This window comes from Helianthus annuus, chromosome 9 (genome assembly GCF_002127325.2).
Source record: "Helianthus annuus cultivar XRQ/B chromosome 9, HanXRQr2.0-SUNRISE, whole genome shotgun sequence".
NCBI classification, from domain to species: domain Eukaryota; kingdom Viridiplantae; phylum Streptophyta; class Magnoliopsida; order Asterales; family Asteraceae; genus Helianthus; species Helianthus annuus.
Genome location: NC_035441.2, coordinates 63,192,876 through 63,209,178, shown reverse-complemented (window position 1 = coordinate 63,209,178; position 16,303 = coordinate 63,192,876). Strand labels below are relative to the sequence as shown.

Below are 16,303 nucleotides of genomic sequence, written 5' to 3'. Positions count from 1 at the left end.
TGACAACCCGAACTTCCAAGGTTAGTCTTGTAAATCTGATTCCTCATGGTTTCTCGATCACATTCTTGCTACGGTTAATTGTTAAACGCAAACGTGTCAGGTTATGTTCAAATGTATTATTGGGCCACATCTTGGTGTTACTTGTTCGAGCGGACCGCACCCTAAAACCTTGTAACCCAATAATGACTAATTAGACAAAACTAATTGAATGGGCTTGAGCCCAATCAAGCCTAAGAGGTTAACCGCCCCAAAGATTAATAGTATGTATACGTATTATGTTAGGGTTCAGAACAAAACTCAAACATAACAAACCCTACTTGTCCTCTTTTGATTTGCGAAGACAGTAGATACCCCCCCTAATCGGAACTCTTCTACCTGTTATGTTAACTCTTGTGTTCTTGCAATTGCCTGGTATGTTAACTTGCTGTTTATGATTGAATTCTGTGCAATTAGGGATTTAATGGTCCGACTTTGTTAGTTACATATCATGTGCACATAATATACTTGCAAAGTGTCAGAATTTGTGGGGGGCACTAGGGCCCGAATATGTTTGTATATTAATAGTCCCAACTTAATTCATTGTGAGTGGTCCGAAGTTGGATGAACAATTACGTCCGCACATGTTAAACAGATTTCGTCTGCATGTGTTGAATCAAGCAGGTCCGCACATGCATCAACTCTTTTTGTATGGACCGACCTTGTATAAATTAATAGATTAAAGTATCATGTGCACTAACTTGGCAATTCACATATACTGTTATAACTGGATGATTATTATAAAAGCATAAGAAGTTATTGTGTTGACTTACATGTGCTAGTTAGTGGTCTTCGAAATTGATATATAAATTCCTGAAGTTAATTTGTGAGGGTGGGCCGAAGTCCCTTTCTCATTGGGCTGTCCATATGTATGTGGTTATGTGCAGAATTCATAAATGTAGAAATTGAGGACATAAGATTTTGGTAATTGGCATGTGCACGTGAAGGGTCCCATAATTGAATGATTTAAACTAACATGTGGCTACACTGAGGAAATGATAGAAATTAAGAGGTAGGCTTGAATTGGATTATCATATATACTTTCATATGTGAGAATTAATTAAGCATTGTTTGAATCAATATATATAGATTAATGTGGCCAACTTTAATTGGCATCATTACTTATTAAAAGGTATATAAGAGTGGTTCGACTTAAATGGTTCATATATTGTATGTTACTAAAAATCCTGAATTTAATTACGTAGATTCTGAGTTATATAGTCGTTTGGGCCTGTTAAGACAATGGGCTAATACAACTTAATGGTCGCACATGTTACAATCTGTTGAGCTAGGCCGCGTATTTGATGTGGGCCGATCTGGTTTAAGTATTCTAGTAAGTAACAAGGGGGATTGGTGATGCATAAGGCAACCCAAATAGTAGTGTAATCATAAACGTGAATAACCTCATGACATGCCGAGTTATGTTAAACGGATTTGTAATGTGTACTCGCATACTTATTAGATGATTTCATGATAGCAATCGACTTGTTATGTGCATGTTTTCTTCTTGTCATGACTTACATGGTTACTTGAAGGTAAAGTGAACCATTTAACATGTGCTTTGGTGTGACATGAACTTGTATCGTAAATATACTATGACCCGAATGCTTGTTATGACATACATGATGATTATATGTTTGGTAGTTTATTGCTTGAGCAATACGTGTGACTAGATACGTGAATTGTGTATTCATGAAACTGATTGTCTTTGGTAACCACGATAGGACTTGATTGATCAACTGTTTAACGAGCGTATAATCTTACCGAGCAAACCAAAGGTGAGTTCATCTGTTTTGAGCATGTGTCCCGGTGGTTGGGACAGTCAGTGGGTATCCCGGGGAGGGATAAGTCTTTTGGGTAAAACTTGGATGTTAGATAATATTCTCACTCTCTATCTCTTAAGTCCCATCTTTTGTTACCGGGGAGGTAACGGGGTATTAGTTGGTAGCGCTACTTAGGTTTCGCACACTCACACCGTACCGGGGAGGACGGTTGTGAACTAATTACCCAGTCGGGCCCAGTGCTTTGATAGGAGCATTGGGGAAAGGGCAAAACATACATCAGGAGCCGTCTTGTTCAGTATCGAGATATTATCAACATTACTTTCGGAATTAACTTCAATGGATTAACTAAACACTTGGTAACCAACGTTTTCGTAAAACTATGAACTCGCCAGCGTTGTCTGATACACTTGTTGCGTGCTCGCAGGTCGTTAGGTATCTTGGATTTGGGAACTTGCTGTCTGGAGTAGCTGGAGCGGTCATGGGTCGACTGGAAGGATTCATGTGTTTGATTTCTTGATATTATACATTGGTTTCGAAACTGATTAACCTTGGTTTACTATTTGCTTCCGCTGAACATGTTGGGTTTTAATTAAACTTATTGTTGAAACTTCTATTTAATAAGTGATGATTTCATTTGCAAACTTGTATGGGTTCAATATAATTAGTGGCTCGTTATTGGTATGTCACACGCCTAGCAGGGAGTTTCCCTAGGAGGTATTTTGGGGGTGTGGCAGTTTGGTATTAGAGCCACTGGTTATAGTGAACTTGGTTTTAAAACGTTTTTATAAAACCAGACTATAACCGAACAGATCCGAAATCGACCATGACACTTAGCTCCAGATTGCAAGGTTCGTCTTTCTCACTTGTTGCATACATTACATGGCTAGTACACATTTGATTATGACATAGCATACGGACACACACTTGTCACTATAGTATGATTATAGGAATTGCATGCTTACATTACGATGCATTGGTAGTATGTCATAGTCTTGGGATTTCTGTGATCTTATCGTTTTGATAACCTCTGTTTGGCTCTGGAGTTTGGGGAACCATTTGACATGAGTTAGGAGGAACTGAGATGAGCATGCAAATCATAATATTATTGTGGCTGCACACATAATAATAATGTGGGGTGCATGCGAGTCCCAGTGAGGCTTAACAAGTGAAAAAGGGGTTCCGTTCTGTTATTGGATCGATGTGAAACACAACAGTCTATAAGAGTCATAGCAGTGATCGTCTCTTACTTGAACGTGATCTTTTCACTCCTTCCTGAATCCTTACGAATCTCGATGCTATCGAGTATTACCTGAACACACATCTGAACGCCTAGCGAAACGTGTAGAATGTTAGGTGCTTGCGCGAACGTCCTTGAGTTGGTCTATACCTTTCTCGCTTCTCTTCGTTTGCTGGAACTCTATGTATTGACGTCTTAGACTCTGAAGTGTGATCACTTCTGCAACACTATCGCAGCATACTGCGTAGTACTCAATCGACTTGCTAGATCGATGGACAAAAGGGTGAGCGTAGTATTTTACCGACCTCAGTATTTGGACAACCCTAATTACCGCCAACAAACACCAGCAAATTGACTTCAATCGAATTCTTAACCCTAGTCAGCAACTCGTGGGAGTCAACTCTTACGAATCAATCGGGACATAAGCAATGACAACTGATTATAGTGTGGAAGGTGATACTACTAGCACAGTGAGTAGCACGTTATGGCGTGGCACAGAATGTGAAAAGATGGACTTTGAGGGTGAAAGATTGTAGAGCTTCGTTTCAAGCAACGACAGTAGAGGCAACGGTCACGGCAACATCCAGGAACTCGTAATCATAGCTTACAGTATGGAAACGAAGTTGACCTCGGCAAGGATTGACTGTGTTAAGTCAAAGTGCCAACATCCAAGGGAACAAAGACGGTACTAGGAATTCTCGCAGCCAAAACAATAACACGGGAAATGATGCTTACGGAAGGGCATTTAGGATTGGCGTAGGTGACGCCAGGCATAATAGCAGTGTGGTAACTTGTATGAGTAGCCCTGTTTTGGGCAACTTTGATGCTTCTTGAAACCGAACCTGTGATGGCAGCAACTGATGGCAAGTCAAATGAAACCTCATATGTTCGTTGGGATGTAAACTCGACCTTGTGGGACAAGTGTTCGACGTCAACCTTCTTTCAGTTATCCTCGATAATTTGATGCAGTAGTTGGTATGGATCGGTTATCCATACATCGCGCAGATATACCCTGCGAGAAGAAAGCTTTGCGTACCCCTCTCCCTAGTGGAGAATCGTCGTCTGTTCCAAAGTACCAGAATTGAGTAAAAGTTAGCATCAATCCTGCAATGAAAGCCCAGAAGTGTCTACGGAGGGATTACCCCGCTATGTTAGCAACCGTTTGTGATGTTAAGGCTAAGGAAAAGAGGATCGAGGATCCACCAGTTGTTTGTGATTCCTCTTGGTGTGCTACCCGAGGAACTTTCAGGTTTACTTCCACAATTGTACGGAAGAATCTTAGTTTGATCCTACGCCAGAGGCAGACCTGATTTCTCATACTCCTTACCATCTTGCACTAGGAGGGTTGCAAGAACTGTCTAATCAACTACAGGAACTGTTGGACATAAGTTTTGTCGGACCTAGTTTTTTTTCGCTTTGGGAAGCCCCAGTTATATCCGTGAAGATGAGCCTGTTCGTATGTGTACTGATTATCGAGAACTCAACAAGGTGACAGTCAAGAACCGTTCGCCTCGACCATGTATTGACAACCTGTCAACCAGTTGCGAGGGTCGAGCTCTTATCCGAGGGTTGACTAAGTAACAAACTATCAACAGAAGGAAGTTCAAGGAGAGAGTGTTCCTAAAATGGCATATCGAACGCAGTGCGGCCATTACGACTCTGTACTCCATGATCTTTGGGTTAATCAGCACACCAACAGCTTTATGGATCACATGAACCGATCGTTTATATTGAGGACGTTTTGAATCATTTCCAGGAGAAAAGAACATCATAGGCGACATCTGTATCTTATTTTAGGGCTCCTGAGGGAGGAGCCATTACGTGTGAAGTCTTGTTTAGTGTAACATCTAGATTCGAGAGATACATTTGACCACGTGACCAACGAAGTGAGAATACACGTGGATCTTGCTAGGACCTATTTTGCTAGAAACTGATCAACACCAAGGATTCCTTCGGGGATCCAGCGATTTCTTGGTTTCGCTAGATACTATTGTAGATTCATCGCCGGATTTTCGAAGATCGCGCAGGTTAAACCTCTTTAGCACAGCAGGGTGTTGTGTTCGTGGAAGACAAAACATGAGAACGTCCTTTTCGCTTTTGAAACCCAACCCTGCAACACATTGAGCATCACTTCTATCCGAGGGTACTGATGATCTGGCGGTATACCATGATGGTTTGAACCAGAGTCCCAGTTACACATCGATGCAACACGAGAAGGAGATGGCCCACGTGGTGGACTTACAGGAAGAACTACACGAGTCACGACCTACGGTGGAAGCCATGGTCTTTGGATTTAAGTTGGAGGCATTACTTGGACGGTACCAAATGCACTACCTAGACCGATCACAAGGGCCTCCCGTATACCCTTGTTTCGAAGGAAGAGAGTTCTCAAGATTAACCCATGCGGGGCATGGGAAAGCAACCTTTAGCAGGTCGGACGATATTTGCTACTTCATGGAACGAATATGGACCTCACTATACAGCAACCTTAGGGAACTGGTGTAGGCGAAGCACACAGGCCTCGATATCCTATTCATCTGAGTTTCGATAGGATGTATTAAAGCCTGAAGTCCATGTACTGGTGACCGGGCCTGAAGGCCCATATAGCCACGCATGAGGACGATGGTTGACTTGTGGGAAAGTCAAGGTAGGATATTAGCAACCAGAAACACGTGTATGGAAATGAGAACAGACTGCCATGGATTTTGTCACTAGTCTACTTACAACCCGAAACGGAAACATTATCACCTAGGTGATCGTTGATGGACACACGTTACCAGCACACTTTCTCACAATCAAGAAAACTGATGAGTCTTCACAGTTGTGAATGTTCCTCTGAGAGAGGCGGCTTTTAGGCACGAGGTGCCAACTCCTGTTACCTCTGAATTCGATCTATGCATGATTTATGTCAGGCAATACACAACACTCTTAGCTCACGCCAGGACCAGAGCATTGCTTATCGCCATTGGGCAAACGATCAGAGAAAACGAACTCTCCTGGCACTCGAAGACTTGCTGCAAGCATGTGTGTGACTGGCTTTGGTGCAAATTTGAAGGACTCTTACCTATGGTTGAGTACTACTGCGGCAATTATCATCTTGGTAACCAGACAGCTCTGTTGAGGCATTACATAGGCAATAATGCCAACCTTCTTGTTAGACTGAGATGGTTGACAACTTAATTACTGGTCCAGGAGTGGTACTCGAAACTCTTGGGAAGGATGTTTGGAGCGGGAGTCGATTGGCGGCAATGCGTGACCGTCAGGAAAGCTGATAAACTTGGGAAACGTTGGAAGATCACTGTAGGCGATCGTATCGTGTTGAAAGTCTCACCCTGGGAGGGTGTGGTACGCTTGGGAAGCGTGACAAGCTTAATTTATGTTGCATAGGGTTATTCGGAATTCTGGAAAGAATTGGTCACGTCGCCTAATACTCAAGTTACCCGGCGAATCGGGTAATGTACGCAATGTCATTTATGTTTCGGATCTAAGGCAGGGGTGTCTGATGAAACACGTGTGATACCTTTACTGGAGGAATTTATCGAACACATGGACCAGGGAGTCGAGATTCGTTAACACAGTTGGATTCCGGTCGCGAAGCTTGGATTGGAACTCAAGACGTAGACCGGAGTTCACTATGGAACGCAATGGTCGGAGTAAACTCTAGGATCCGCAACTATCTAAACGATTGTGTCAACGTCCGTTATCATTGGCAAATTTCGGGACGAAATTCCCTTTCAAGTTGGGGATGATGTGGCACCCAACTGACCTCGCAATCTTGTTTTTACAATTTGGCTTACGTGGTGTCTGTGCAGTTATCTGGATGCTTAGTGATTGCGTGTAATGCTTGATTATTATTTGTGATTATTATTTGTGTAGTATTACATATAGTTTAATTAGAGTTTCTATCGCTTCACTCCTCTGTGCTTACTTGTCAAATTTCTGGACGAAACCCTTGTAACCCAATAATGACTAGTTAGACAAAAAACTAGCCCATTATGATAACAACTAATTGAATGGGCTTAAGCCCAATCAAGCCTAAGAGTTAACCGCCCCAAAGATTAATAGTATGTATATGTATCATGTTAGGGTTCAGAACAAAACTCAAACATAACAAACCCTACTTCTCCTCTTTTGATTTGCGAAGACAGTAGATACCCCCCTAATCGGAACTCTTCTACCTGTTATGTTAACTCTCATGTTCTTGCAATTGCCTGGTATGTTAACTTGCTGTTTATGATTGAATTATGTGCAATTAGGGATTTAATGGTCCGACTTTGTTAGTTACATATCATCTGCACATAATATATTTGCAAAGTCGAATTTGTGGGGGGGCACTAGGGTCCGAATATGTTTGTATATTAATAGTCCCAACTTAATTCATTGTGGGTGGTCCGAAGTTGGATGAACAATTACGTCCGCACATGTTAAACAGATTTCGTCTGCACGTGTTGAATCAAGCAGGTCCGCACATGCATCAACTCTTTTTGTATGGACCGACCTTGTATAAATTAATAAATTAAAGTATCATGTGCACTAACTTGGCAATTCACATATACTGTTATAATTGGATTATTATTATTATTATAAAAGCATAAGAAGTTATTGTGTTGACTTACATGTGCTAGTTAGTGGTCTTCGAAATTGATAAATAAATTCCTGAAGTTAATTTGTGAGGGTGGGCCGAAGTCCCCTTCTCATTGGGCCATCCATATGTATGTGGTTATGTGCAGAATTCATAAATGTAGAAATTGAGGACATAAGATTTTGGTAATTGGCATGTGCACGTGAAGGGTCCCATAATTGAATGATTTAAACTAACATGTGGCTACACTGAGGAAATGATAGAAATTAAGAGGTAGGCTTGAATTGGATTAACATATATACTTTCATATGTGAGAATTAATTAAGCATTGTTTGAATCAATATATATAGATTAATGTGGCCAACTTTAATTGGCATCATTACTTATTAAAAGGTATATAAGAGTGGTTCGACTTAAATGGTTCATCTATTGTATGTTACTAAAAATCCTGAATTTAATTGCGTAGATTCTGAGTTATATAGTCGTTTGGGCCTGTTAAGCCAATGGGCTAATACAACTTAATGGTCGCACATGTTACAATTTGTTGAGCTAGGCCGCGTATTTGATGTGGGCCGATCCGGTTTAAGTATTCTAGTAAGTAACTAGGGGGATTGGTGATGCATAAGGCAACCCAAATAGTAGTGTAATCATAAACGTGAATAACCTCATGACATGCCAAGTTATGTTAAACGGATTTGTAATGTGTACTCGCATACTTATTAGATGATTTCATGATAGCAATCGACTTGTTATGTGCATGTTTTCTTCTTGTCATGACTTGCATGGTTACTTGAAGGTAAAGTGAACCATTTAACATGTGCTTTGGTGTTACATGAACTTGTATCGCAAATATACTATGACCCGGATGCTTGTTATGACATACATGATGATTATATGTTTGGTAGTTTATTGCTTGAGCAATACGTCTGACTAGATACGTGAATTGTGTATTCATGAAACTGATTGTCTTTGGTAACCACGATAGGACTTGATTGATCAACTATTTAACGAGCGTTTAATCTAACTGAGCTAACCAAAGGTGAGTTCATCTCTTTTGAGCATGCGTCCCGGTGGTTGGGATAGTCGGTGGGTATCCCGGGGAGGGATAAATCTTTTGGGTAAAACTGGGATGTTGGATAATATTCTCACTCTCTATCTCTTAAGTCCCATCTTTTGTTACTGGGGAAGTAACAGAGTATTAGTTGGTAGCGCTACATAGGTTTGGCACCCTCACACCGTACCGAGGAGGACGGTTGTGAACTTATTACCCAGTCGGGCCCAGTGCTTTGATAGGAGCACTGGGGAAAGGGCAAAACATACAACAGGAGCCGTCTTGTTCAGTATCGAGATATTATCAACATTACTTTCGGAATTAACTTCAATGGATTAACTAAACACTTGGTAACCAACGTTTTCGTAAAACTATGAACTCACCAGCGTTGTCTGATACACTTGTTGCATGCTCGCAGGTCGTTAGGTATCTTGGATTTGGGAACTTGCTGTCTGGAGTAGCTGGAGCGGTCATGGGTCGACTGGAAGGATTCATGTGTTTGATTTCTTGATATTATACATTGGTTTTGAAACTGATTAACCTTGGTTTACTATTTACTTCCGCTGAACATGTTGGGTTTTAATTAAACTTATTGTTGAAAATTTTATTTAATAAGTGATGATTTCATTTGGAAACTTGTATGGGTTCAATGTAATTAGTGGCTCGTTATTGGTATGTCACACGCCTAGCAGGGACTTTCCCTAGGAGGTATTTTGGGGGTCTGACAAATTTTGTATAAAAATTAGGAAACCTTAGTAAATATTTATAGGTGAATGTTTGAGGAATAAGTTTCACCAAAAATAAGTTTTTCTAAGTGTCAAAATTTTATAAAAAAATTTGACATAGTTTTCCCTAAAAATGGAGGTTTCTCATGTTTTCAAAACATGTGTTATGTTTTCAAAACATGTTTTTATTTTCTTTTCATCACCAAAAATCAATTTCCAACAATCTCACAAGTTACATACACTAAATTCATCATGTTAAACACTAGGATGAACTTAACTATTTTGTAAAAACATGTAGTCTTTGAGTTTTACACTTAACATACTTGATTCTTTCAAAAATAAGCTTCTTGATGAATTTTTCATGAACTTTTTATGAAGCTAAATCTTATAACTTAACCATCCATAAACTTTATTACTTCAAGATCATAAGAATCATACTTTAAAGACCATTCTTCATGTTTACATAAAGACTTTTCAAGTTCATCTTCAAGTTTAACCATGGATCTTTCAAGATCCATGCTTAAACTTGTTAGATCTAAGCTTCTAACAAGCTTTCACATGATGGATCTAACTAAAAACACAAGATTCAACCTTCACAACTTCATAACATACATCAAATAACTTCAAAATAACTTATTTTCACTTAGATTATGTTAGATCTTCATGTTACCATCTTTTAAAGTTTAGGTTCTTTGATGGTGTAACTTGTACATACTAATAACATGAAGTAAAATAGTGTTTAGAAGGCTTACTACTAGCTCTAGTGGCTAGGGGAGTGGCACAAACAAGAAGAAGATGAAGAATGATGAAAATGAATGGTTAAAAGCTCCACAAGAAGGTCCTTCAACTTCTACCACTTGTAGCTTCATTAGATCACCTTCCTCACCTTTGTATCACCTTAGATTTGCTTGAGAGTTGAAGAAAATGAGGATGTGTGTGGGTGGAGGTGTTGTCGTAGGTGGGAGAAGAGAAGAAGAAGTTTAAAAGTGTTGAAAATGATCTTGTTCTTTCATCTTATCGTTACTTATAACATCCTTCCAACACATAATTATCCAAGGGATCTCATGTCCCATATCTAGTGCACCATTGATAATATTTTAATGGAAAGGGAGTGGGGTCCACTTTGGGGCTGGTTACAAAGAGGGGGGGTTAAGTGTAAGTTTTTGGAAGTTAAAGGTTATAAATGTAAGTTAGGGGGTTTATGATAAAGTTAAGTGTGTTTATGTGTTTCTATGAGTTTTAAGGTGTTTTTTCACCATAACTAGCTTTAATTCGTAATTACAATGCTTCTAGTCTATTTTTGGTGTTTTGGGTAGTGTCCGGTTATTTGTTTGGTTATCGGTTCCTTAAAGTGCTAAATAGTGCAGTTTTAAAAGGTATGAAGTACCTTTTGTGACAGTTTTCATTCCCGACACTTTACAAGTTATTCTAGACACTAAAACATCAATTCTGCATGTTATTTCATTGTTAAAATGTTGTTTTTGCTGATTTTCTGCAGAATTCTGTATTTTAGGTGCGTTTCGGGCAGTTTTTAGTGTCTGTTTTAGCTTTCGCGAAGTGTTTATGTTAACCATTGTTCCTACACTTGGGTTTTAATGTATTTTTGACGCTGGACCACATCTAGGCTTTAAATCTATCGTTTATCTACATGCTGAGGCTGTGCTGCCACAGCTTGTCTTACCGGTGAGTTTACTAGTTGTTTCGACGCAACGCTTAATGTAATGCATAGTGCGATAATTGAAGTATAAAACATGCATGAATTCATATGTAAAGCAAGTAAGCATATAATGTTGACGTTCAGACACATAATTGCAGGAAATAAATAATTAATAGAATAGTACGGAAATTACCAGTTTTGTGCCAGTTGTCACAACTATTAGTGTTTTGATTAATCCAAATGTGAATTTCATGATATCGGTTAAGTATGATGACCTAGTCCACTCAATTTCTTAAAAATATGAAAATTTTGTATGCTCTGTTCAAAAAAGGGCATGATTTTGGGTCCACATAGTATTTAGAAACTATTGGCATGTTTAGTTAGGCTATGTTGTTATCTTTAAATTGTTCAGGTCCAGCAAAAAGAGACTTTTTCATCGACTAGAACGGTGCGAGTGGTGTTGAACCGGTGGCAGAGGTGTTTCTAGCCAATCAGAGTGATACCGGTTTCAAGTTGGCTCAACTTTCTGAAAATGAATGGCCACCTGAGCTGATGCATACCCCCATACTTATGACCTCTTATGCTTCTTTATTTATAAATAAATATATTAGTATTATAATAATTTAGTTTTCTTCACCATATTATGTCATATTCGATGCGTTTTATATATATACAAGACTAAATAAAAGGAAAAACATAATGTTTATAGGGCCACCCGACCCATTTGCTTTGACCCATGTTAGAAGTTATTCGCCATTAAACCAAACCATTGTGACCCAGTACCCAAACAATCCATTTAACCACCTCTTATGGTATTCTAATGAGGATTAAAATTGTTCAGGTACTACAAGAAGAGACTTTTAGATCCAGATGCTTCTACAATGCATAAGCGAACGCTTTAACCCGCCGGCACAACACGAGGGGTATGACCAAAGCACTGTTCTATTTCACCATATGACCAAAATTTACATGAACTTAGTGTAATTTTTGCATTTTTTTTTTTTGTAATTTCAGTCCAGCCAAAGCTCTGTTCTGTTTTTAAACTAACTTAGCGAACGCTTTGTCCCACCAACGCATCATGCGACGGACAAATTATATATCCTAAAAAGCAAAGTTGGTCTCACTCACGAAATCAATTGTATATAATTGGTTTATCTTTCTGATAAATGTATTTTTTTTTCCTTTAACAACTGTACCACTTATGCTTAGATCCGAGGACGCTATTTTTTTCTATATACACGTGTAGGAAGAGTGGATATTGAAAAATAACAAATACATATACATTCACGAGTTAGACAAAGCCATTATTTGTGTAATTGCTATTCATGGGCATTTTGGTCATTGCTTACTTGATGTAGCATATTACAGTTAGGAGATTCATGAGTTATGGATGGATGGATATAAAGAAAATTCTACAACTGAAGCTAAGGTTGTCATGGATTTTGATAGGGTATGATTTTGTATGTTATAATGAGTTCATTTACATTTGTCAACAGGAAAGATATAAGGCTTACCTTTTTATAACTTTTTTTGTGTTGTATATTAACTGATGTTAATTTTTCTTTATACTTCAAGTTCTTGAATATGAAAATGGTAAGCCGTTTTATAAATTTTGAATATGAAGTTATGCTTTTGTAGATAATACTCCCTCTGTTTTATAAAGGTGGCAACCCTTGACTGGGCATATATCCTTTCTATAATGTTTGAAAATTTAATTTTCGACATTTCCTCCACTCATGGCAACACGAATTAATTTTTTAGACCATGCTTTCATTTCAGCTTACATCATTTTCTTGGGTTACACGATTTTATTCAAGGTTATAGGAAGAAGAAAGCATTCCACGCCATTATTCTGACTGCTATTTGGTGTGTGTGACGTATGCGAAAGGATAAAATGTTTAATCAAGTGGTGTCTTTGGTGAAAGTTGTGGAAGAAATCAAAGCTATGAGTCATTTGTTGGTGAAGAATAGATCGAAACGATATGTTTAAAGCAACACTTGTGATTATTTGGTATTTGTTTTTGTCAGTAATGAAACATTTCTTTCATTTTTGCCGTATTTATTTATTTCAATTCAATGCTGTTTTATACACATTAGTAGTTCAACGTTTATTTCGTTAGAAGGTTTATGTAAACATTGTTAAATAATATATTTTGTTGTTGGTCCACCCGTGTAACACACGGGAACTTAATATGTTGTGATTTAATTCCGACATGCTTTATCAATGCTTTATGTTACCTTTTCATTCTAAAGTTTTGTTTGGTGCTTTAATAATCTTCTTATAGTTTCGGGTTTAAAACATAATTTGATTGACAATAATTAGATATATACGAATTTATCAGGCTGCTAATATTGAAACGGAAATATTGGGGATTCCTGCAAGCGGGTATAGTTCATACATGGGCTTCAATGCCAGTAGATATTATATGTTTGTGTTAAGGCACCCGCGAAACTCGCGGGATCTTAAACTAGTAAATTATATATATGGAGATAATGTAGCCTGCACATCTCATATCAGAGAACACTACATCAAAGGGAAAAGAACGAAACAGTCTCGTCAAAGTTTTTCCCAACCTTAGACATGCAGATAGAAAGAAAATTGACGTTTGCTAGATCAAGTCAAGTACTGATCCAATAGTCAAGTACTGATCCAATAGTATCAGTTTATTTTCTAGGACGGAAGTACTAGTCTAATATAATTCTAAACTATGTTGGTAATTGTGTATAAGAAACGATAATATTTATGAAGTGATATAAAAGAATATTGATGCCATTACTCCCGTATTTATCTCTTTTTTCTTTACTTTGAACTTGTTGTGATGATCTCTAACGAAAATAGGTTTCGATGTTCTTTTTCTATCTAGGGTTATATCAACGTTGTTGAAAAATGGGTGATTGTACTTAGGTTGTCCTAGTTACTTGCTACGATGGCCTGGGTTGTAAATATTTGGAATGAAATGCAATTATCTGTTAAGGAAAAAATATCAACGTTGTTATTCTCTTAAATTAACATAAATATTTATTAATTTCCCAAAATGCAATTAAGACGATGTATATAAACTAAGGATATTATGAAATTGAGACGATGTTGACCACCAAGATTTCCACATTTATGGGATCACCAACCATTGTTCCTCTCTTAGATGCTTGTGGTTTCTAAAGAGAGAGCATTGATATATAGGCACAATCTATAGATACAATCATTTCTGACTCTTGTCCTCCTTCACAATCTAATTTGTAGAACAGATTACCAAACCTGTCACAGGCCAGTGAGTGAGGGCGGTTTCCGGCAACCGGCAACCGGGACACCGCTCCACCACCCTAGTTTGCCACCTTTCATGTAACACCGGCCTGGCCTCAACTCTAATGTCCTAACACCCTACATATGTAAATCTATCTTCTTCTCTTTGAGGTTGTATAATTATATAATCTGTAAAAACTTAATTTATCCGCAATTGGAATATCACGAATTACGCGTTAAGAATCGAAGAAAAACGCGAAGAAAAGTCAATCTTCAAAGCTGAGAAGAGAGGGGAATAACAAGAACAAATGTCGGGAAATGGCGAGTTGTCGCCATCTTTTCTGCCCGGAGAATGGGATCGTGGCAAAATGATCGGATCGGGATCGTTCGGGGTTGTTCATTTGGCAATCAACAAATCTAACGGCTCACTTTTTGTGGTGAAATCTTCTGATTCTCAGGAGGGGAATCAGTCCCTTGAGAATGAAGCTAAGATTCTCGAGGGACTGGATTCCCCTCACATTGTACAATGCCTTGGGAAACACGTTTCTTTTGGGGAGAACGGGCATCCGAAAATAAATCTCTTCATCGAGTACATGGCAGCTGGGAGTCTTGGTGATGTTATGGAAAAACTCGGAGGAAAACTTGACGAACAAGTCATCCGTGCGTACACCCGAGAAATCCTTAAAGGGTTGAAGTATCTCCACGATATAGGAATTGTCCATGGAGATGTCAAGTCTCAAAATGTGCTTTTGGGTTCATGTGGAAACATTAAATTAGCCGATTTTGGTTGTGCAAAACAACCAAAATCGAACACGGGGCCCACCAATCAGAGGTCTCTTCGTGGGACCCCATTATGGATGGCCCCGGAAGTCCTTAGAAACGAGGGATTGGATTTTTCAGCTGACATTTGGTCTTTAGGGTGCACCGTTATCGAAATGGCAACAGGCAAAACTCCTTGGGGTGAACTCGGGGCCTCGAATCTAATGGCCGCAGTTTTAAAGATAGCATCAAGTAACGAGAGGCCCTCGTTTCCTAAAGGGTTCTCAAATGACGGTTTGGATTTTCTTAGAAAGTGTTTGGTGAGAATACCGGAAAAGAGATCGACGGTCGATGAACTTCTAGATCATCCGTTCCTTAATGGGGAAACAGAGAGTAAAAACATGCAACAAAAACACTTTCATGAATATTCGCCTATGAGTGTTCTGGATATCGGGCTAGATGATGACAGTTATGAGTCGGAGGAGTCAGATGGGTTGGTGGAGACAAAGCTAGCAAGTAAAATACCATTTTCGGTTAGGCGTTACGAAAAGAGAGGGTCTTCTCGAAAGCAATGTACGGAAAATGAGACGGCGTCACAAGAAAATTGGGTCACGGTTAGGAGTTAGAAAGAAAGATTGTTTCTACGGTTGATGATTGAGATGTATGATTGTGTAGGATTAGATATATCATGTTTTGGTTTGGAAACTGAATGTACAGCTAAGGAAATAGATTACTTACAAAGTGCTCTAAGTAGTTGTATCAATATGTTTGAAGATAAATACAAAAATCAAAAAGAAGAATAACTACATTTTCATGCAATTTGGAGGTGTTCATAGTTAGTAACCGTTCTAAACCAAAACCAAATGGTTTGATTTTTTTTATTGCACAAATGGTGCTATAAACGAACTCTTCATCACACAGGGCCGGCTCAACCCTTTCATGGGCCTAAAGTGCTTCTTTATCTTGGCTTTGGACCGAGAATGTGCTTATAAACTATCAAGCGACTAATCAACCAACATAATAGTAGATTTACACTGAAACCACAATGGACAAATAATTAGCAATTAACAGTGACATATTACCTATGTAAAAATCAACCAACCAAATATGTGAACCAGATATAACTAAATCAGGAATCGAAAATCAAGTGAACCAGAAATCAAGACAAACAAATGGAATTAACAATCAACTAAGAAAAGCAGAAGTCCACGACATAAACATTTCTGATGAA

The 16,303-nt window shown here is 38.7% G+C and overlaps 1 protein-coding gene across 1 annotated transcript; it reads left to right on the top strand.

Moving 5' to 3' along the window:
- The first annotated feature begins 14,297 nt into the window (after positions 1-14,297).
- On the top strand, positions 14,298-15,742 carry LOC110877872 (mitogen-activated protein kinase kinase kinase ANP1). Its single transcript, XM_022126094.2, has one exon. It carries the CDS (start codon positions 14,622-14,624, stop codon positions 15,696-15,698), a length of 1,077 nt encoding a protein of 358 aa, XP_021981786.1. The 5' UTR covers positions 14,298-14,621; the 3' UTR covers positions 15,699-15,742.
- The last annotated feature ends 561 nt before the right edge of the window (positions 15,743-16,303 follow it).